General features: G+C 40.0%; 1 protein-coding gene across 1 annotated transcript; it reads left to right on the top strand.

Annotated features, from left to right (window-relative positions):
• LOC138962334 (iron-sulfur clusters transporter ABCB7, mitochondrial-like) lies at positions 1–23,273 on the top strand. The gene is made up of 15 exons (XM_070334112.1): positions 1–169; positions 1,419–1,499; positions 1,988–2,191; positions 2,647–2,776; positions 3,864–4,050; positions 5,704–5,785; positions 6,026–6,114; positions 6,502–6,589; positions 7,431–7,605; positions 11,578–11,735; positions 13,286–13,449; positions 13,820–13,949; positions 15,087–15,261; positions 16,754–16,857; positions 18,024–23,273. Exons 1-15 carry the CDS (start codon positions 2–4, stop codon positions 18,303–18,305), a joined length of 2,217 nt encoding a protein of 738 aa, XP_070190213.1. The 5' UTR covers position 1; the 3' UTR covers positions 18,306–23,273.
• The last annotated feature ends 140 nt before the right edge of the window (positions 23,274–23,413 follow it).

The following is a 23,413-nucleotide window of genomic DNA, read 5'->3' as shown; positions in this document are numbered from 1 at the left end:
CATGGCCGTGGTGCTTGTTCGCTGCCGACTCTCGGCGTCAGGGTTACTTGGTTTTTCGTTCACTGAATCCTCAAAATGTCTTCCCATCAACAGACAACTCGGGACTTTGCACCAGCTGCGATTCCGAGGTCTTTTGCGAGTCAACCAACACGTTTACATGGTACAGAAGGTGAGCAAACTTGTGTCAATGTCATCATCCTTATGCCGTTTTGGTGCAACTGCAAACAGAACCGGAGAAAGTCTAAAACTTGAGAGAAATCTGAGTTCTGCTTTCACAGAAATGTGGGGTTTTTTTCAATTAAAAGTGCTGAAGATTATTTAAATCATCAATCTCTCACTGCTTGACCATTTTCTGTCATGCTAAGACTGCTGCTTGAACCCAGAAGTAAACTTTTGTGATCGAGTCACAAAGCCGAAATCATCTTTTGTTTTCTTTTTTCTGGTGGCTCGCAGATAACACTGACTGAATGTATTAAAGTGTGCAACTTGTCCCTGAACACACATTCATTTACTTGTGAATAGAGGTTGCAAAATGTCTGTAACTGTAGATGCTAGCTAGGATGTTGGCTACGATGTCAGTTGTCAGCACAAAATTGGGTCAAGTTACTTGATAAAGGCTCGGTCACACAGCCCAAAAGTCGCGTAAACGCATGAATCACGCACGAAATTCGATCCTTACGCGATACATGCGCGATTTGCACATTTCATCAGTTTGTCTGACGTGGAACCTCCGTAGTTGTCCGCCGATGTTCGCCGGATCGGCGCTTTACGCGATTCCAGGTTTTGAGCAGCTCAAAACTCGGCTTCGCGTAAGAGTTTACGCAGTATTGCGCTGTTTTACGTAATTTCTGCCTAGTTTACGTAGTTCTTACGCGAACAATGCGCGAAATATGCGTGGAATATCAGTGATCGTTCGCGACTGTTGAAACGGGAATGCCAAGGCGCCGCGGTTGCATCAGTTTATATATGCGCGGAACGGACGTGCACGCTGCCGCACATTCCTTGCGCAGTTCATGCGCGATTCATACGCAGTTCATTAGTGATAGTGCGCAGATTATACGTGGTTTTCCGTGGACCTTTGCGTACCTATGCACTGTAGTGCGTGGTTTGTTAGTGATTTTTGCGTGATCTTTCCGTAGTTCTTGCGCAATTTATCGGTGATTTTCATCGCGTAAATCAGCGAAAATGGTCAAATTCTCAACCGACAAGCACGCACAACCAAATTTAATGCGTGATTCATGCGTTTACGTGACTTTTGGGCTGTGTGACCGGGCCTTAAGAATTGCAAGTCATTCAAGAAGAAAGTAAGCATGTCAAGCATATCTTATTTCAGACACGGTTTTGACCATGCTTGGATGCAACTAGTGTGAATGAATGAATGTAAGTGAGTTTGTAACATTTCCGTCATTTTGTTTCAGAGCCAGCAACATGGAGACAAGAGAGGACAGATTGATGGTCGTCACAATGTGACTTTTGGCAAAACAACATTATTTCAAAAGGTGAAAAACTGAAGATAAGATGGATATATATATCTCTACATTTTTTACGAGGCAGATTTTTTTTAAATAAGAGGGTAAACAAGTGACATGAATCATACTGTCACTGTCAGGCCATCATAAACTGATTAAGAAGAGGAAGTATATGATAAAATTAAAAAGAAAAGAAAAAACCAAGCATGAATAAATCAGAATTTGCTGTCCCCTTTAAAATAGATATTCAAATACACTGGCTGTGTTTTTCTTTATCCCGTGCCTTTCCTCTTTCTTTCATTGTTCTTTTATTTCTTGTCTTCTCTCTCTTTCACATGTGTGTGCATAAAGAATACATTTGTGTTTGTGTGTCTAGTCTATGTCCATCTGTTTGGCTGTGAAAGGGAGATGGGAAGACAGTGACATCTTTAAGAAATATGCTGTGTCAATCAAAGTTTAAATATCTGGCTTTGAACCTAGAGAAAAAGAGTTGAAATATTTGTTCTCCTCCATCACAGATTTACAGACGCATACTTCCAGAGCGACTATGGCATCCAGGAGCGTCGAGCTTCAACCCTCAGGACGTCAAAGGCCTGCCACAGGACAAGGAGGTGCCTGGAAAGGACATCCTGCGTGCTATGATGACCTACATCTGGCCCAAGGACAACCTCGGCACCAAGGTCAGGGTCATCACAGCCTTGTCTCTGCTGGTCGGTGCAAAGGTGAGTGAAGGGTGAGAGACATCGTATGTGTGTCAGTGTGTGTGTGTGTGTGTGTGTGTTGGTTTAAAAGGTGGGATTTCATGGCACACAGAAAAGTGTCCAAAAATTCCTTTAGTTTGTTACTATAAGCTGATGTTATAGTTGATATGCGCCAAGTGTGATATGTACGTATACGAGTATGCTATAGTTTATATGCGCCAAGTGTTTGTTTATTCTTATAATGTTGTTTTATTGATTACGGCTTACAGAGGTTAAAAATTTATGCTGCCTGCAAAGCGGTTTAGTGAGCCAGCATTTGTAGTATAACAGACTGCAGCTTTGAGTTATTGACAGAGTACTTCTTATTGGAAAATATTGCCATTGATGTAGTGCCAACATTGGGAGATGTTGAATAACCAACCTTTCACATTTCATGGTTGTGCATAATTTTCCTCTTGTTATCCTATTGGTGCCAGGTGGTGAACGTTCAAGTGCCGTTCATCTTCAAACATGGAGTGGATTATCTGAACAACTCTGACAACTGGCTTCATATCAACGATGCCTCGGGTACCATGGTGACAGCAGGCGTTGCCATCATGATTGGCTGTGAGTACTCTTGATAGTTGTACTAGCTGCAAAATCAAGCCTTTTGGGGGGAGAACATTTGCTGAAAATGTATTTTTCAATGTTGCATGACACACAGCTCCGGTCCGTTTTTGGGACAATGTTGGATTCGAGTAACTGCTAACCATATTTTTTCTGCCGACCCTTAAACTTTTCTTACCACTCTGGACAAAAAAAAGTAGGTTGACAGAAGGTGGGACATTTGATGCTCCATACCCACTGAAAATGAAACATTTGCGATAAATACCAAGGGAAATACTGTAGGGAAGAAATCCAGCTGTAGTATTAACCTCCCTTGAAATCATATCTTATTGGCTGCCCAAGAGGACAACACGTGTTGTGTTTAACTACACAAAAACAAAAAACTCTTCGACCCTACTGTTACCCAAATCCAACGTTTGTTGTTGTTGGCTTTAACCCTTCGTCTCATACAGTTATAGAGTTTCCTGTGTAGCTTGCATCACTTTGCAACATGACATTCTCTTGTATGGTTAATGCTTGCACAAGCCAAATAGCTGTCCAAATAATGTTCTAAAGAGGACAGTCACAATAGTATTCAATTCACATCTTAGCCTGTTTTTAATGTTACTGTCACTCTGTTTGATACAGAAAAAATGGAAAAATCAGGAATCTCCAACTCAATGGTTCCAATACAGTGGAACCCCATTTTAAGACCTCGAAATTTAAGACTTCCCCTTTTAAAGACCCTGCTTTCTCAGATGTTCTTTTCATAGCCTCTGTAAATGTACCCCCATTTTAAGACTCCTTGCCTTTTAAGACCTAATTTTCTCAGATTTGTGAAGGTCTTAAACAGAGGGTTCCACTGTGATTTGTGCTTTGCATATCTTTTTTCGCTCTTAGAAAACTTTACATTAAGTATTGCGTTCCAGATCTGAATGTTTCATTTCCCAGGTGTTTTATTTCCCAGTCACTTCATTTCACAGTCTTTTCATTCACAGTTTTTCATTTCCCAGTCATTTTATTTCCCAGTCGTTTCATTTCCCAGTCGTTTCATTGCCCAGTCATTACATATCTCCAGTCGTTTCATTTCTCAGTCACACTTGTGCAGATGGTGTGGCCAGAGCTACATCTGTGGCGTTCAACGAACTGCGTAACGCAGTGTTTGCCAAGGTTGCCCAGAACTCCATACGCAGATTAGCGCAGAGTGTGTTCCTGCATCTCCACAACTTGGATCTCAACTTTCACCTTTCCAGGCAGACAGGCGCCTTGTCCAAAGCCATTGACAGAGGCACCAGGTAAATAAGGGATGCCCCCCGCGGGTTAGGGGGAAGAATTTTCCCGATGCTCCCCAGCATGTCGTAAGAGGCGACTAACGAATTCTTGTTTCTCCTTTTACCCTTGTTAAGTGTTTCTTGTATAGAATATAGTCAATTTTTGTTAAGATTTTAGTCAAGCAGTATGTAAGAAATGTTAAGTCCTTTGTACTGGAAACTTGCATTCTCCCAGTAAGGTAATATATATTGTACTACGTTGCAAGCCCCTGGAGCAAATTTTTGATTAGTGCTTTTGTGAACAAGAAACAATTGACAAGTGGCTCTATCCCATCTCCCCCCTTTCCCCGTCGCGATATAACCTTCGTGGTTGAAAACGACGTTAAACACCAAATAAAGAAAGAAAAGTAAAGAAAGAAATAAGGGATGAGGGGGGAGAGAGAGTGATATATATACTATAGTTTGGGCCCCTTGACAGACTGAAAATTTTATTTTTAAAAAAAATAAAAGATCATATTAAAAAAACCGAAACAACAAGCCACCATCTTTAAAAAAAATTAAAAAATAGAAGACAAAGTTCTCCAGGTAAGGCAATCAAGTGGTCGCAGGTCAAAGAGTGACATACATCTGTTATCTCCCTTGCCACATTATTGATTTTCGGGGTGGACTGTACCTGATACATACTGTAGGCAGTCATAAGCAGACCTGTTTACCCTTACGATTTTGGCGTAATTTATTACGATTTTCTGCAAAAAATACGCCATTCCGCTATCCGTGTCAAGACTACAATTTTCATAATAAAAAAAATGTAAAAAAAAATAAAAATTTTTTTATTTTTTTTTAATCAATTCACATGTTTGGCATTGTTTTTTTCAATGGCAAAATGGGGTGAAAAAGCACAGGACTGACCAGAGATCATGTCTGTCTGATGAGACGCTGGAGAGCCTTATTCTAGTGGTGAAGTCTCGCCCTCACTCATTCGGCAAGCGCAAGTACAGTAGAGAAGCGCTTGACACACTGAAAAAGGCCTACTACGAGCAAAAGAAAAAGAATCAGTGATGCATGTGCTTTTGATGGGATCTTCTTTGAAATTATGATGACTACAAAAACTGACTGATGTGTTTTGTTTGTGAATGATGGATATATGTGCATGATTGCGTTTCGCAGACACAGTTGTCATGTGCGTTGTAATTGGCGACGAATGCTGGATGATTACTATTTTTGTGCCAGGATTACTATTTTTGGGGCTGAGCATTACTCCAAAACACTTATGGGGGTAAACAGGTCTGCATAAAGGTTAAACCAGATTTATCCTGGCTTTTTATAATACAATTTTAAATGAGAAAGAAATCCTATTAATGTGCAAGACACTTTTTGTTTGTTAGTTGTTTGTTTTTATCACCGAAAACTAGTTGCATAAAGTGATGTCAAAACATTTAGTCAATCTGTCTGCCTAAAAGAGTGAAACTGAACACACTTGATTTTTCTTCACCGAGACGAGCAAGTCCTGGGCTGGCCAAACCCCTTCAACCAAGACATTGCACCATGGTCTCGGTGAGAAAAAAATAATAATGAACCTAATTTGCAAATATTGACTAAAAATGTGAGGAAAAAAAGGAGGAAAACAAAGATTTGCCATGGTTTGGAGTGATTAGAATGGTGTCTTTTCTGTTTCAGGGGGATTAACTTTGTGCTGAGTGCTTTGGTGTTCAATGTCGTTCCTACCATTTTTGAAGTCTCTTTAGTCAGTGGCATCATGGTAAGTTTGACTGCAAATGTTCCCATCGCAAGAGTTTTGTGAACATCTAAAGCTGTGAACGGTTGTTATTGTTGTTGATGAAATAAATGTTAACACATGAAACATAATGTTACAGAATAGCTCACATGTGCTTCTATTTGGTATGAAGTTACTGATTTACTTCTAGTGTTGTTTATTTTTCTGATCTTCAGAAGTTTTAAAATCCATTCTTTTACAGCTTTTGTCATCTATTCTTTTCAGTACTACAAGTGCGGTGGTAGTTTTGCACTTGTAACACTGGGCTGCATCACTGCCTACACAGTCTTCACCCTGGCAATCACGCAGTGGAGGTAGGCAGCGTCCTTGACAATCTTGACTTGGCATTGTATTATTCTTTGCCTTAGAAGTCTGCAAGATATTCATCATGGACTGGAAGCTAGCCCTTTGTTTTTGCTGACTTGTTTTTGTAAACTGAACTTGAGTTCTTTCCGACCAGTCTTCATTTAGGAATAATATCAAGGTACTTGATTAAATGTGTGTGTGAGCTTTAGACCTTGTAGCTGAACTGATTCATAAACTTTGAACACAATACGGTACCCATGTTAAATATACTTCCTTTCTCATGGGAAGAAAGTAAAGTAAACATTTATCACTCAACACACTTGATTGTACTATATATTTCGCATGAACAGTTCAACTGGATGATCAGTGTTGTAAATGATGTTTTATTACTCCAGGACCAAGTTTCGAGTGATAATGAACAAGGCAGATTCACAGGCTGGAAACAAAGCCATCGATTCCCTTATCAACTATGAAACTGTCAAGGTTGGTGGTAAAATCTTACATTAATGTCTTCAGCTTCTGATGTTGTTTTTTTCTTCATTGGAGATCCCAAGGCAAATCAGTGGCACTTTATAGCAAGATCTGTAAAAAAAAAGTTAAAAAAAAAAAAATAAACACTAAAAATAAGAACACTGTAATTATAATAGACACATTCCAAAAATAACTCTGTCAGGTTTGTATGGGTTGTGAAAGAGTGAATACCCTTGCTTTAAACTCGGACAAACATTGGAGGGGCCAATCACGAGCGAGGGGTGTGTCGAAAACACGTGGACAGGAGCACGTGTAAAGTTATTTGTCAGAGGAAAAGCAATGGTATTAAACTCTTTCACAACCCATAAACCGAGTTATTTTGGAAAATCCACTATTTATAATCATCATGTGATTACTAACTGGTCCTGACATTGAGCTGCAGCATCTTTGAGTGACACTGGGGCATCAAGCACACCTGACTTGCCCCCAGAGAAAAAACAGCAGATTACAGTGGAACCCGCCTTTTAAGACCTACCCAAAAAATGTAAGAAAATGTGGTCTTTAAAAAGGAGGGAGTCTTAAAATGAAGGTAAATTTACAGGGGTTATGAACAGAAAATGTGAAGAAAAAACATGTCTTAATGAAGTCTTATATTGGGGGGTCTTAAAATGGGGTTCATAAATGAATTAATAAAAAAATAAATAAACGGATGAATTTTAGTAGACTTGCATCATTTTTGTACATGGTGATTTATTAGGAAATGTTATTCCTGCTTTCAAGTTTATCATCGCACAATCAAGTACTCAACCTCTTCCGGCAAAATGAATAACATCTCCTTTTTGTGTTCTGCCAGTACTTCAACAATGAGAAATATGAAGCAGAAACGTACGACGTTCACCTGAAGAACTACGAGCAGGCATCGCTCAAAACGACCACCAGCCTTGCACTGCTGAACTGGGGCCAGAACGTCATCTTCAGTGTTGGCATCACAGCGGTCATGGTTCTCGCCACTCAGAATATCATGAAGGGTGAGAGTGAGAGAGACTTGAATTGAATTGAACTTTACTTTTTCGAGGGTAACAGAATAAGCAATGTAAGCATGCTTTTTACATTTAGTCAAGTTTTGACTAAATGTTTTAACATAGAGGGGGGAATCGAGACGAGGGTCGTGGTGTATGTGTGTCTGTCTGTCTGTGCGTGTGTGTGTGTAGAGCGATTCAGACTAAACTACTGGACCGATCTTCATGAAATTTGACATGAGAGTTCCTGGGTATGATATCCTCAGACGTTTTTTTCATTTTTTTTGATAAATGTCTTTGATGACGTCATATCCGGCTTTTCGTGAAAGTTGAGGCGGCACTGTCACGCTCTCATTTTTCAACCAAATTGGTTGAAATGTTGGTCAAGTAATCTCCGACGAAGCCCGGACTTCGGTATTGCATTTCAGCTTGGTGGCTTAAAATTTAATTAATGATTTTGGTCATTAAAAATCTGAAAATTGTAAAAAAAAAAACTTTCTTATAAAACGATCCAAATTTACGTTCATCTTATTCTCCATCATTTTCTGATTCCAAAAACATATAACTATGTTATATTCGGATTAAAAACAAGCTCTGAAAATTAAAAATATAAAAATTATGATCAAAATTAAATTTTCGAAATCAATTTAAAAACACTTTCATCTTATTCCTTGTCGGTTCCTGATTCCAAAAACATATACAGTACTCCTCGGATAAGGTGACCCTCGTTGGGACCAAAAAAATTCGTGATCTTATCCGAGGGACACGTTAACCGATCCTCGGATAAGATCAATTTCAGTAGAAAAAATTGATCTTATCCGAGGAGATCAGAGTTAAGTTTGAGGCCCCATAAAAGACTTCCCGCCAATTGAAAGTCAATGACGTGATAATGGGCAGATCCAGAGAGAAACACACACTGACATACATACTGACACTGACACAGAGACCATCGGCTGCATTAGAGAGAGAGAGAGAGAGAGCGAGAGAGAGAGAGAGAGAGAGAGAGAGAGAGAGAGAGAGAGAGAGAGAGAGAGAGAGAGAGAGCGAGAGCGAGAGAGAGAGAGAGAGAGAGAGAGAGAGGTGAGGTCAGACAGACAGACAGACATAGAAAGAGAAGAGAGACACAGACAAACTGATCATGACAAACAGAGATAAAGAGAGGAGACGGAGAGAGAGACAGAGTTAACAAGTCGCGTAAGGCGAAATTACTACATTTAGTCAAGCTGTGGAACTCACAGAATAAAACTGAACGCACTGCATTTTTTCACAATGACCGTAGTCCGCCGCTAGTGCATAACGGAGTGAAACTGATGAGCCTGTTCAGCGCGGTAGTGGTTTCGCTGTGCTGCATCGCACGCTTTTCTGTACCTCTTTGTGAGCGTGTTTTTAATCCAAACATATCATATCTATATGGAATCAGCAACCGACAAGGAATAAGATGAAATTGTTTTTAAATCGATTTCGGAAATTTAATTTTGATCATAATTTTTATATTTTTAATTTTCAGAGCTTATTTTTAATCCAACTATAACATCTTTATATGTTTTTGGAATCAGGAAATGATGTAGAATAAAATTAACGTAAATTTGGATCGTTTTATATAAAAAAAGAATTTATTACAATTTTCAGATTTTAATGACCAAAGTCATTAATTAATTTTTAAGCCACCAAGCTGAAATGCAATACCAAAGTCCGGCCTTCGTCGAAGATTGCTTTACAAAAATGTCAATCAATTTTATTAAAAAATGAGGGTGTGACAGTGCCGCCTCAACTTTTACAAAAAGCCGGATATGACGTCATCAAAAGTAATGTTCGGGGATATCATTCCCAGGAACTCTCATGTCAAATTTCATAAAGATCGGTCAAGTAGTTTGGTCTGAATCGCTCTACACACACACATGCACAGACACAGACACACACACACACACACACACACACACACACATACACCACGACCCTCGTCTCGATTCCCCCTCTATGTTAAAACATTTAGTCAAAACTTGCCTAAATGTAAAGAGAGAGAGAGAGAGAGAGAGAGAGAGAGAGAGAGAGAGAGAGAGAGAGAGAGAGAGAGAGAGAGAGAGAGACAGAGAGAGAGAGAGAGAGAGAGAGAGAGAGAGAGAGAGATTGGAGGCTGAGAGAGAGAAAGAGACATGATAGAAGAGAGAGAGATGGCCAGACTGGGGGCAAAGATAGAGAGAAAGAGAGAGAGGAGAGGGGTCGGAGACTGAGAGTGAGAGACAGACAGACAGACAGAAACAGAGACCATGAGAGAAGAGAGAGAGAGGGGGAACGAAAGAGAGAGAGAAAGAGAGAGAGAGAGAACTTCCAAATATCTCAAATCTTGAACAATGTCTTTTATTTTGGCCTAAAATTGGCACTACTCAAATATTGCTTATGACATGCATTACAACATGAGGTCAATTCTAGCCTCATGCACCTCTGCAGAAGGGGAGCGGGCACACTGCAGTTACATCTGTCATCATCCACGGGTCTCACTCTGTCAAAGTGGTTTCCGTTGGCAATTTGATTGGTTCAGCAACTTTTTTGGCGGGAACTATTTTCCAAGTTTTATTTGCGAAAGATTTCCTCATCCTTCTCTTTGGGGTAAAATAATCGGGCCAAATAATCTGATGACGTTTACATTTGTGCGTCACTTCTCTTTTGACGTCATTATGGAGAGAAAAAAACTCTGTCAAGGCCACAGCTTGTATCCAACCACCGGTCAATAATTATTTACTCCTTATTCCATTTATTTACTCCTTATTCATACAGTCTACTAGTACTATTTACTACTTATTATTTATTTACTAATAAATAGTAGTAGTAAGGGTAAGCATGCAGCAGTAAATAATAAGCATGCAGGAGTAAATAATAGACCTTTTTGGTATCTGAGCAGCTCTCGCGAGACACGCTCTTTGTTATGCTTTGAACATTGCGAGAACTTCGAACCTTGGCTTGTGCAGCTCGCACGAGATCGCTGTACCGCATGCTTTGCTATGCTCTGAAGTTTGCGAGAGATTACGAGAGCTTGGAATACCGATAGGGTCTATTATCGACCAGTGGTTGGATACAAGCTCCTGTGGTCAAGGCCGCATTATTGGGAGATTTTTTTCCGTTTCAGTTTCGCTTGATCTTAAGCGGTGGTCTTCTGCATTTAGAGACCAGAACGGGGGTCACCTAAAAAGAGGTGTTCCCATATCCGAGGTCACGGTAAGCGAGGTTTTCTTAGTCATACAAAGAAGGCTTTAGGTCGGGACCAACACCCTGATTGATGTTATCAGAGGTGTGACCTTAAACGGTAGTGACGTTAACTGGGGAGTACTGTAGATATGATATGTTTGGATTGAAAACACGCTCAGAAAGTTAAAACGAAGAGAGGTACAGAAAAGCGTGCTATCCTTCTCAGCGCAACTACTACCCCGCTCTTCTTGTCAATTTCACTGCCTTTGCCATGAGCGGTGGACTGACGATGCTACGAGTATACGGTCTTGCTGCGTTGCATTGCGTTCAGTTTCATTCTGTGAGTTCGACAGCTACTTGACTAAATGTTGTATTTTCGCCTTACGCGACTTGTTTTCATCCTGCCCTCGCCCATTGAGGGTAACTGGATTAATAACAAGAAAAAATAGAAGTTAAGTTAATTACAGTAAAATTTACATAATAAACATGTCCACTCAAGGTAAGAGAGAGAGAGAGAGAGAGCCGTCATGGTTCTCGCCACTCAGAATATCATGAAGGGAGAGAGAGTGAGAGAAAAGGGTCGCTTACTTTGTAGTCTTGTCTTTACTTGAGGAGAGTGAAATAGACAATTTCTGGAAATATTTATTGAGATTTTGTATGGGGCTGTGGAAGCTTCGTGCCCCTTCAAGTTGAGACACACAACACACACATGCACATGTATCCAAGACACTGAGCGAGATATAGGAGAGGATTTTTTTCTACAAAATGCACTGTTGATCACTTTTACTGTGTGTTCAGGGACCATGACGGTTGGAGACCTGGTCATGGTGAACGGACTGCTGTTCCAGTTGTCAATGCCGCTTAACTTCCTGGGGTCAGTGTACCGTGAAGTGCGACAGTCGCTCATCGACATGCAAACCATGTTCAACCTTCTAAACCTGTCCACAAGCATCAAGGTACGTCTGCACTTGTAGAGGAAAGGTAAATGGGTGGGGGAGGGGGGGAGGGAGTGGTTGGGAGATGAGAGACCTCCATAATGGTAGACGTGGTCAGATGATAATGCTTTGGTTTAAACGTGATTTTATTTAGATGACTTGTTTGTTTGTTTGCTTAACGCCCAGCCGACCACGAAGGGCCATATCAGGGCGGTGCTGCTTTGACATTTATAACGTGCGCCACACACAAGACAGAAGTCGCAGCACAGGCTTCATGTCTCACCCAGTCACATTATTCTGACACCGGACCAACCAGTCCTAGCACTAACCCCATAATGCCAGACGCCAGGCGGAGCAGCCACTAGATTGCCAATTTTAAAGTCTTAGGTATGACCCGGCCGGGGTTCGAACCCACGACCTCCCGATCACGGGGCGGACGCCTTACCACTAGGCCAACCGTGCTGGTATATTTAGATGACTAAGGCTGGCATATGATACAGAAGATTAACTTGGGACCACACAATAAGCTATGCTTATATGAAGTGTGGTAATGCTTTGAGCAAGATGAAATATTTGAACCTTCTGCTGCACAATCTGTATGTGGGCTACTAGTAGAAACATTTCATCTTGTCTGTTTCATGATAGTGTTTTCACTTTTTCTTCAGGCTTAGAAACTCAGTTATCATGGCCATACCAATTTTAGAGTTGTCGAGGCATTAGTTCATAGGCCTTAATGTGGCTCAACCGTAGGACATGTACATCTAACTGAACAAAACCCATGTTGATGCAAGTTACGGGTTTGGCAAGGAATTTGCTTCTCACACTCTGCCAGCACTACAGGTACTCCTCTTCTGCTCTCACACAAAACGTTAATGCTTCTGGAATTCTTTTTTTGTTTTGTTTAGGTAGGAGGGAGCTGGTCCTTATTAGTCTGTTCTCTACCCTTTGACCTGTCCAGTGTAGGTGACCGTACCAGGAGCTTATGCTCCCTCAGGCATAGCTCTTCAGGACACTGAGGCACTCAAGGAACCACATAGTGACAAGGGATGGGCCTTCTGCATGCTTTGATAAATAAAAGGCAGCACAAAACACTTTGCACATTCCCAAATTGCTGTTTATTTTGAAAGTCGGGTTGCGTAAGCAGTAGAAGATACAATGTAGCTTCTTCTTCGTTCACTCCCACGGCTTTTGAGTATATGACCGTTTTTACCCTGCCATTTAGCCATAAACCGCTTTAGGGGGATGCATGATTGGTATTTTTGTTTTTCTATAACCACGAAACTCTGATAGGGATTACAGGATCTTTTCCGTGCACAGTTGGTCTTGTGCTTGCAGCTTGCATGCACTCACAAAAGGGAATAAGGCACTAGCAGGTCTGCACATCAGTTGACCTGGGAGATCGAAAAAATATCCACCCTTAACCCACCAGGTGCGGCCGGGATTTGAACCGACGACCTTCCGCTTGAGAGGCCGGCATCTTATCCACTAGGCCATTACGCTTGTCATACAATGTAGCAAATTTACTGCCTCCAGGCACATCTGTTCACATGTTTTTGTGCCGTTTGTTCCAGAGCGAACCAGGAGCACCAGTGCTGCAGGTGACACCGCCAGAGGCCACCATCACCTTCCAGGATGTGGTCTTTGAGTACGTTCCTGGCCAGAAGATCCTGCAGGGGATGTCCTTTGAGGTGCCAGCAGGAAAGAAGGTTGCCATCGTTGGTGGCAGTGGATCTGGGTAATTTAAATTATGTTGTCGTCGTTTGTTGTTGTTCATGTTGTTGGTGATGACCATGGTGGGGGTTTGATACTAAATAAATTGGAAGTAAAGTGTGAAGTGTGGCCTGCTGACTTCAAAATAATATGAAGAAAATGACAGCCAATAATTGTCAGTATTTTGTAGTACTGTTTCCTGTGTGTAGAATCAAAATCTGTCTCTCCCCTAGCCAATCCCTCCTCTGTGTGGAAGTGTGTGTGTGTGTGTGTGTGTGGAAGTGTGTGCGTGCCTGTCTGTATGTCAGTCACTTCCATTTTTTATTTTTCAATGAAAGAGCCCATTTCTGTATTGTTTTAAGCCCTTCCCATAAATCCATTCGAAACTGTTTCAGGAAATCAACAATAGTGCGTCTGCTGTACCGGTTCTATGACCCTCAGGCTGGTCGCATCCTCATCAACGGTCAAGACATCCGTCACGTGGACTTGGAGAGCATGCGACAAACAGTGGCGGTTGTGCCACAGGTTAGTGACCATTTTCATAAACATGTGTACTCAAAGGCACAGTTCTTCCCGTAAAAACTACTCTGCTCACTGTGTCAGATCTGTTCAGGCTTTTACGTGGGATAAGACCATCCCTCCACTTGGACACATACAGTGGCACCTGCTATGTGAGGCCCCTCTGATGAGTGGACACCTCTGATGAGTGGACACCTCCCATAAAAGGACACCTTCTGGAGTCCCTTTGTCTATTATCTTGACCAAAATACCTCTCATGACAGGCCACCTGCAATGTAAGGACACTTTTAACTGGTCCCAATGGTGGTCTTTTATCGCAGGTACCACTGTCAAATAAATCGACATCCTGACTGCTTTGTGAGCCAAGTGGTAATTTTTTTTTATGAATTAATTTCAACAACAACAAAAAAAGCCACTTGTGAGTGTAAATTTTTTTTTAATAAAATGTGTGCTTCATAACAAAGCTTCAGAACAAAATGTGAAACAGGGAAGCCAAAGACAGTGAGAACAAACAGTCAAAGAGAAGCCAACCTACCCTTGAAGACAACGTCATGCTGCTTTCGGGGGGGAAAAAACCAGTGCATCTGAAACTCCTACCATGAGGCGACACTGAGAGTAAATAGCTCAGGAATGCAGAAAATGTCTTAAAAGTAGGGTTCTGCTGTATTCTGGAGTCAATCAATCAATCAATATGAGGCTTATATCGCGCATATTCCGTGGGTACAGTTCTAAGCGCAGGGATTTTTTTTTTTTTTTTTTTCAATTTATATTCAAGGCGCAGGGATATATTTATGCCGTGTGAGATGGAATTTTTTTTACACAATACATCACGCATTCACATCGGCCAGCAGATCGCAGCCATTTCGGCGCATATCCTACTTTTCACGGCCTATTATTCCAAGTCACACGGGTATTTTGGTGGACATTTTTATCTATGCCTATACAATTTTGCCAGGAAAGACCCTTTTGTCAATCGTGTGATCTTTAACGTGCACACCCCAATGTAGTGTACACGAAGGGACCTCGGTTTTTCGTCTCATCCGAAAGACTGGAGTTCCTGTTTGTTCCAGCTTCTTTATTTTTGTAAACAACGCTGTAGTAGCAACTGACACAGAAAAGCACTGTGGTTATTTTTTGTTGCAGGACTGTGTTTTGTTTCACGACACAGTGTTTCACAACATTCACTACGGCAACCTGCAGAAGTCCGAGCAGGATGTGTATGAGGCAGCAAAGATGGCAGAAATCCATGACGCCATCACGACCCGATTCCCTGCACAGTATAAGACACAGGTTGGAGAGAGAGGCCTGAAACTGTCAGGTAAAGATCCCATTTTGTGGTTGTTGTTGTTGTTGTTGTTTTGCTTCGTTTTTGTTGTTATGTGTGTTTTGTTGTTGTTGTTTAGTTTTGGTTTTGTTGTTTGTTATTGGTTTTGTTGTTTGTTGTTTTGTTTTTCTTTTTACATTTAGTCAAGTTTTAACATAGAGGGGGAATCGAGACGAGGGTCGTGGTGTGTGGTGTGTCTGTGTGCGTGTGTGTGTGTGTGTGTGTGTAGAGCGATTCAGAGTAAACTACTGGACCAATGTTTATGAAATTTTACATGAGAGTTCCTGGGTATGATATCCCCAGACGTTTTTTTCATTTTTTCGATAAATGTCTTTGATGACGTCATATCCGGCTTTTTGTAAAAGTTGAGGCGGCACTGTCACACCCTCATTTTTCAATCAGATTGATTGACATTTTTGTAAAGCAATCTTCGACAAAGGCCGGACTTTGGTATTGCATTTCAGCTTGGTGGCTTAAAAATTGATTAATGACTTTGGTCATTAAAAATCAGAAAATTGTAATTAATTTTTTTTTTATAAAACGATCCAAATTTACGTTCATCTTATTCTTCATCATTTTCTGATTCCAAAAACATATAAATATGTTATATTCGGATTAAAAACAAGCTCTGAAAATTAATAATATAAAAATTATGACCAAAATTAAATTTCCGAAATCGATTTAAAAACAATTTCATCTTATTCCTTGTCGGTTCCTGATTCCAAAAACATATAGATATGATATGTTTGGATTAAAAACACGCTCAGAAAGTTAAAACGAAGAGAGGTACAGAAAAGCGTGCTATGCAGCACAGCGAAACCACTACCGCACTAAACGGGCTCGTCAGTTTCACTGCGTTTTGCTTGAGCGGCGGACTACGGTCCTTGTGAAAAAATGCAGTGCGTTCAGTTTCATTCTGTGCGTTCTACAGCTTGACTAAATGTAGTAAATTCGTCTTACGCGACTTGTTGCTTCTTACTTTTTCTTATCTTTTTTTTTAGGAGGGTGGTAGGTGGGAGTTGCTTTCTTCTTTATTTCTTCTTCAGTGTTTGATGCAGAAAACAATTATATTTTGGCCTTTTGTGAAGGAAGTAGGTCGGAGAAAGAGGTGGTCAATAGGTGGGATTTTTTTTCTTTGTTTATCAATGTTTTGGTCAGAAAACAATTGTCTTTTGGTCCTTTTTGCGATGCAAGTATCAGCCTACTTCTCTCTTTGCAAAGCTTCAGGCATTATTTTGAGTCTTATCTTTGCTGTGAGCTTGTAATGTTGTCACACATGTGCAAACTGCAATGCAAATTTTGACTGTTTTCTAATGTTGCCCATCGACTACGGACTTATTTCTTGATGAGAATCTGGAAGTTTTGTTTTCATCAGCAATCTGTGTCACATTGTAATGGTCAAAATGGAACATTTGTTACTCAAATGCCATTATCATTAAATAAATATAGAATATAATAAAGATCAAAATGTGAATGTCTTCAACAGGCGGAGAGAAGCAAAGGGTTGCCATTGCCCGTGCCATCATGAAAGACACACCCATCCTGGTGTACGATGAAGCCACATCATCACTTGACACCATCACAGAGCAGGTCAGTTCATTTATGACAAAGAAGTTTCTGTAACAAAAGGGAATTTCGATATATACTCACACACACACTCTCACACACGTGCACGCACACACATACAGGCATGCACTCGCACACACACACACACACACACACACACCTAGATGATGATAAATGTTCCCGGGAATACCCACCTACTCCATCTCTTCTAAATTTAAATGCTTTGCTTCATTTTGTTTTGTATGCTGTTGGCATAAGCTTTCAATTTACTTGTTATTGTTCTGTGCATAGCTGTGAGATACCTTCCCTTGCATACATCCTGTTGAAGAACGATTTTGGGTGGATATATTTGCCTTGAAAGTGTTATGATAATGGGGAGCATTTGCCAATTCTCACTCCATCAAGATTTGCAGTTGCTTTGCAGCTGAATTACCTTGCTCTGTGTGTATAAAAAAAAGTCTGTGTGTATATGTCCAGTCATGCGCAGTTCCTCTCTTTTGTTTGTGTGTATGCTTTTAACCCACACATACCTGTTATTTGTGATCATTTTTGAGTCACTTGAGAAAATGTGACTCTATGTAATCGGTCAGTGTTAGTCTGTCCGGCCGGCCGGCCGGCCGGCCGTCCGTAGACACCACCTTAACGTTGGACTTTTCTCGGAAACTATCAAAGCGATCGGGCTCATATTTTGTTTAGTCGTGACCTCCAATGACCTCTACACTTTAACGATGGTTTCGTTGACCTTTGACCTTTTTCAAGGTCACAGGTCAGCGTCAAAGGAAAAATTAGACATTTTATATCTTTGACAAAGTTCATCGGATGTGATTGAAACTTTGTAGGATTATTCTTTACATCAAAGTATTTACATCTGTAGCCTTTTACGAACGTTATCAGAAAAACAAGGGAGATAACTAGCCTTTTCTGTTCGGCAACACACAACTTAACGTTGGGCTTTTCTCGGAAACTATAAAAGTGACCGGGCTCAAATTTTATGTGAACGTGACTCCCAGTGACCTCTACACTTTGACGTCTGCTTTGGTGACCTTTGACCTTTTTCAAGGTCACAGGTATGCTTCAGGTATGCATTGTGTTGTGAATAGCAATTTCTTCCTGTCCATCTGATGCCTCATATAATATTCAGAACTGCGAAAGTGACTCGATCGAGCGTTTGCTCTTCTTGTTTTCAACAGAACATCCTTCGAGCCCTCAGACGAATCACCCAAGGACGCACCACCATCGTGATAGCCCATCGACTCTCAACAGTGGTGGACGCTGATGAGATTTTTGTCTTGGAAAATGGACGCGTGGCTGAGCGAGGCACTCATTTTGAGTTGATGGCAAACCCTCTGAGCAAGTACTATGAACTGTGGCACAAGCAGAGTGCCGTGCCAGACTTGAGTGACTCTGTGCAAGATGAAAATGAGAATCAAGAGGAACCTGTGATAGATGACAAAAATTCCATACCACACTAACATTGAACATTAGGTAGCTCCAGGGAAGCGTGCTGCATTTTTATTGAAGTTAGGTGGATGTAATGAAGAGTGTGGTTGTGTTTAATGACTAGAAAAGAACATGTACATTATTTTGCATTTTTTAGGTGAGTTGTTTTAGTGAAGTATGCAGTTGTGTTTAGTATGTGGCTGAACACAGAAAGTTGTGTACAATGTGCAGTATTCTCATTGAAAATAGTCCTGAGGTATTATCGCATTATGTAGATGCATTCTGTGGCTTCTTCTTCCCCGTTCACATCTGTTTTACTCAAGTCATTTGTAAAAAAAACCTTGTGTTTAATATCAGCATAATTTTTGAAGATGTTGATGCTGCTAGAGTGTGCAAGGTAAATGCTCGTTTAAACACACACACTTGTAACCGGTACAATCATATTAATTCTGTATAGTACTCTTGTTTATTGATGACATTAAATTCCTGACTATCTTATGTTGAAAACATTGAGTGAACAGTGAGAGGCATGTAGCTTGTAAAACTGAAGAGTATCTCATGGTAAATTTGTGAAATTATGTTTTCTTAGTTTTGAGCAATTTCTATGTGGTACGTGATTCCTGATCTCTGGTGAAAGAAACTGACTAATTTCCTTCTGATCACTCAGTATAAACCATAAGTATATGTGCATTCTATGTACCTAACCGGTAAGTTTCTATCTCATGTTCTTGGAATTTCTTTTAGATCTTTTGCATCACTGTTTTGAAATAAGATCTACAGGCTGTGCTTGTAAGGAAAGATTGCATTTCAGTTTATATGTGTACCTCTTTTTGTTTAGTTTTGTTTATTGAATATTGTTTCTCATTTTGGTCAAGGATAATAAATGTTCAGAATATTACGTTATGAAAGGATCTTTTTCTCTCTGTCAGACCTGTTTACCCCCATAAGTGTTTTGGAGTAATGCTCAGCCCCAAAAATAGTAATCCTGGCACAAAAATAGTAATCATCCAGCATTCGTCGCCAATTACAACGCACATGACAACTGTGTCTGCGAAACGCAATCATGCACATATATCCATCATTCATAAACAAAACACATCAGTCAATTTTTGTAGTCATCATAATTTCAAAGAAGATCACATCAAAAGCACATGCATCACTGATTCTTTTTCTTTTGCTCGTAGTAGGCCTTTTTCAGTGTGTCAAGCGCTTCTCTACTGTACTTGCGCTTGCCGAATGAGTGAGGGCAAGACTTCACCACTAGAAGGCTCTCCAGCGTCTCATCAGACAGACATGATCTCTGGTCAGTCCTGTGCTTTTTCACCCCATGTTGCCATTGAAAAAACCAATGCCAAACATGTGAATTAATAAAAAATAAAAAAAATAAAAATTATTTTTTATTCTTTTTTATTTATTTTATTTATGAAAATCGTAGTCTTGACACGGATAGCGGAATGGCGTATTTTTTGCAGAAAATCATAATAAATTACGCCAAAATCGTAAGGGTAAACAGGTCTGCTCTGTAAACAGATGCATGAAACGCAGAGATCTCCTGTCCAACAAAATGAATTCTCTGCCTATTTCCCTGTCATACATGTATATATATATATATATCCCATGACCTCCCTTCTTTGTCTCTGTTACTTCAGTATGGGTATATATGTTGTATTTTTATAGCTCAATAAATACATCATGGACTCCAAAAAATATATGATAGTGCAGATTCCGATTTGGGCAAAGGACTACTTTCCTCCCGACCTTTGACCTCGCGCCGAACAATGTGACACATTTGTATGAAGTTCTAAAATCGTATTGCACGGCTCAGAAAACCATATCAGTTGCACGCAAAAATGAATCTCAGAACTGATCTGATGTATGAGATGCAATAAGCAAAAGTTTTTTTCATTATGAAAGCAATGCAGGTCGAAAAAAACGAACATTCAACTTACAAGATAATCAGATGCTAGCGAACCAAAACAAAAACACGAGTACCCTCCCCTTGCATCGTTAGCAGACGACTTTTGAGAGTCTGTCGGTAGTGTGTTTTGGTGTGCGCCTTCAGCTATTAAACATCGGCTGTTTCACGTATTTTGCGAGCAAGTCTACTCTTTTGCCTGGCTCTGCAGTAAGTCCACATATTTTTCCGTAATCCAGTCATATTCCTTCAAAATGCAATCAATCGGCGGTGACAGACGTGTCGGTCGCGTTTTCCTCGCACCCATACCAGTTTAAGTTCATCCATGCAAACACACTCGCAAAACAGTTTATCACGTAGATACATTTCAAATAGGGAGCAAATGGTTAAATCTAAACCTACATATTTGTTCCCTAAAATTTGCTTCTCTGTCAATAAGCCTAATTACACACGTTCGAGAAAAAATACGAGGAATCGATTCTGAATCGAGTAAGCCAAATGGGTCCCAAACCCGTTTCGCCCGTTCTGCCGACCTGAAACGCAAAACAAAAGAATTGTGCGCTTCAACTAAATTAATTTCTATTCGACTTCATTACTTTCTTGCAACTTATGAACCTTTACTTAAAGCTTTTAAATGGTCTGAAAGTAGTGTTACCGCGTACTTATCGATGCACTCATTCGTTTTATTTTTTCAGCGACGGTCACTTAGTTTAAGGTTGCAAAAGGGCTAAGTCTCGCTGCCAACAGTTTTACCCTGCACAGATCGCAACAGTGCCGCTAGTAGTCTACACTTTGTGTTTGATGGTAGAATGGGATATACAGATTACAACACTCGTGGTTTTTTATATGGCTTGTATTTCAGTCAAGACCCAGCGGGAATATCAATCGAGAGCCACTCGCCAGAGGCTCGTGTCTCCCGATGATATTCATCCGCTGGGTCTTGACTGAAATACAAGCCATATAAAAAACCACTCGTGCTGTAACCTATACATATATTTACAACAGCCATGCCTTCTCCATTAATGTTTTAATCAAAGCAGGCAGGCAAGTGATAATGCAAAAAACAAAAAAGAAACACACAAACATAGAAGTAAATTAAAAACAATGTCGGTGTTTGTTTTCCCATTGTGATGTGCAGTTGCTGGTCAACATTCCCCATTGCACACAGTAACCCAAGTATGAGTTGTTCCCCCTTTTTCAAAGATGTGTCAGGCAAGGTTTGAATGTTCTTTTTTCTTGATAAATGCTTGAGTTCTAGGACTGAGAAGCTGTGTATTTCAGGTGAAAGTGAATTGTGTAAACATTCTTTTAAGGGGAAAAATCTACTGTGATTGTGTTGGTTGCATGTCTTATTTGTACTGAAGCTGTTTGGTGCTCTTTCAAATTTTCAACATGTACACAGAATGTGTTAAACTATTTATTGTTTGTAATTGATTTTAACCCTTACATTGGTGCAATTCTGTAACACATGTTACATAGCCACTGCTGAATTAACAGAGAGAAAAATAAAGAAAAATGGTCATATAGGTTTTCGCATCCATGGGAGGTAATCGGAACCGACCAAACAGACTGAGCCAGTAGCGCGACATATGTCGTGACACCCAGGTGACAGTATACGTAAAGTAGCGCGACATTTGTCGCGACAACCAGCCTGAGGGTTAAAGCTGTGTCCGTTTTTGGAATAGCATACACCAAGTAAAAGTAAACCTCAATGTCTGGTTATGTAAATGGATGTAAATAGTATGAACACAGTGAAACCCCCCTTTTAAGACCCCCAAATTGAAGACTCGATCTTCCCTTTTAATACTGTTTTCTCAGACATTCTGTTTAAAACCTCTGTAAATTAACTACTATTTTAAGACTCCCTCCTTTTTAAGACCTGATTTTCTCAGATTTGAGGAAAGTCTTAATGAGTGGTTCCACTGTAATATGAAATCAGAGTTACAGGTACGTGTATCAAAATATGCAGCAAGATCTTAATTACCTTTTATTCTTTCTCTGTGCTGATTTGTTTTTAGAACTTTCTTTCTGAGATGCTTATTATTGTTCTGTGCTTACATAATATTTGAATTATCAGGTGGACTTAAAGCAGCTTTTATTCAAAATGTCAATGCCATGTATGTGAAATCAGAAGAGACGAGGCAGAGGAAACACAACCACACAAATAAAACACAAACCAAGAACAACAGAGTCAATGTGTAGTGCTGTTGTAGTAGGCCACCGGCGTGACAACATTTTTATTGAAAACTCATTTACCTTACCTATGGTTTTAAGATTGAAAGCTTTAATTGCCAAATCTGTTCATTATTTTACCAAACATCAGGCTGACTCTCGTTTACCACAATATTGCTTATGGTGATTCTCATGGAATCCAACAAATTAAATTTCATTATAAAATTCAGACGGTACCTAAAGCTATTGGGGCTGTTCCGCGCACCCTGATAGAGGCTTTACACACTGCAGTGAAAAGAAAAAAAATGTACATAATGCATAAACAAACTACATCAGCAAGTGACTAGAGTGACTAGAAGCTAAGAAATGGCTTTGTACTAAAATTACATCAGCAAAGTGACTAGAAGCAACGTATGTTCTGGGTTGATAATTTATTTGACGTTTTCTTCGTATGTAAAAGTTGCCAAAAATGATTTTTCGTCGATTTTGTATTGGTCCCTTTCGTTTTTGTCACATCGATTTTGGGGGTACCCTTATTTGAGCAGTGGTCACATGATCTCTGTTAAAGACATCTTTGATCCAAATGGTGTGCCAGATCGTCTAGTGGATGGCCTTAAATGGCAAAGAAAGTTGGAATGAAATGACACGGGAATTAATGTTTTAATAAGGGTTCACAATTGTTCACAATACTTTTTTTGCTAAGTTTATATGATGCTTTTCGCACAAGTTCTGGAAGATGCAAGTACTGTAAGTATCAAATGATTTCAATGTTTTTTCTTGAACTGAGTAAGCCCATAATTCGCAGTCTTAAAGATTGTAAATGTGATGCATGTGTACAAAATACATATGATTTTAAGCTAAATTAAATTACATCTTTGTGCGTTCTTTTCTGCACTAAAGATTAACAACAAGATTTGACTTGTAAGTGTATAGTGGTGTGAATGTTGCACAAATGCAGTTTCTTTCTCACCTTGTAAAAACTACCAGGAATTGCAAAGCCACCTTTACCAGAGTCTCATGAACAACTTTTTTTATATTTAGTCAAGTTTTGAC

Source organism: Littorina saxatilis, linkage group LG3 (assembly GCF_037325665.1).
Source record: "Littorina saxatilis isolate snail1 linkage group LG3, US_GU_Lsax_2.0, whole genome shotgun sequence".
NCBI classification, from domain to species: Eukaryota; Metazoa; Mollusca; class Gastropoda; order Littorinimorpha; family Littorinidae; genus Littorina; species Littorina saxatilis.
Note: the sequence above shows the minus strand (reverse complement) of the source record. Positions and strands in the feature narration are given on the sequence as shown.

Bases quoted from the DNA above. Each gene is read 5' to 3' on its own strand.
- LOC138962334 (XM_070334112.1), top strand. From the start codon at position 2: ATGGCCGTGGTGCTTGTTCGCTGCCGACTCTCGGCGTCAGGGTTACTT. The intron at 4,051-5,703 runs GTAAATAAGGGA...TTTCTGTTTCAG, and splicing joins GCCATTGACAGAGGCACCAG to GGGGATTAACTTTGTGCTGA. The intron at 6,590-7,430 runs GTTGGTGGTAAA...GTGTTCTGCCAG, and splicing joins TCAACTATGAAACTGTCAAG to TACTTCAACAATGAGAAATA.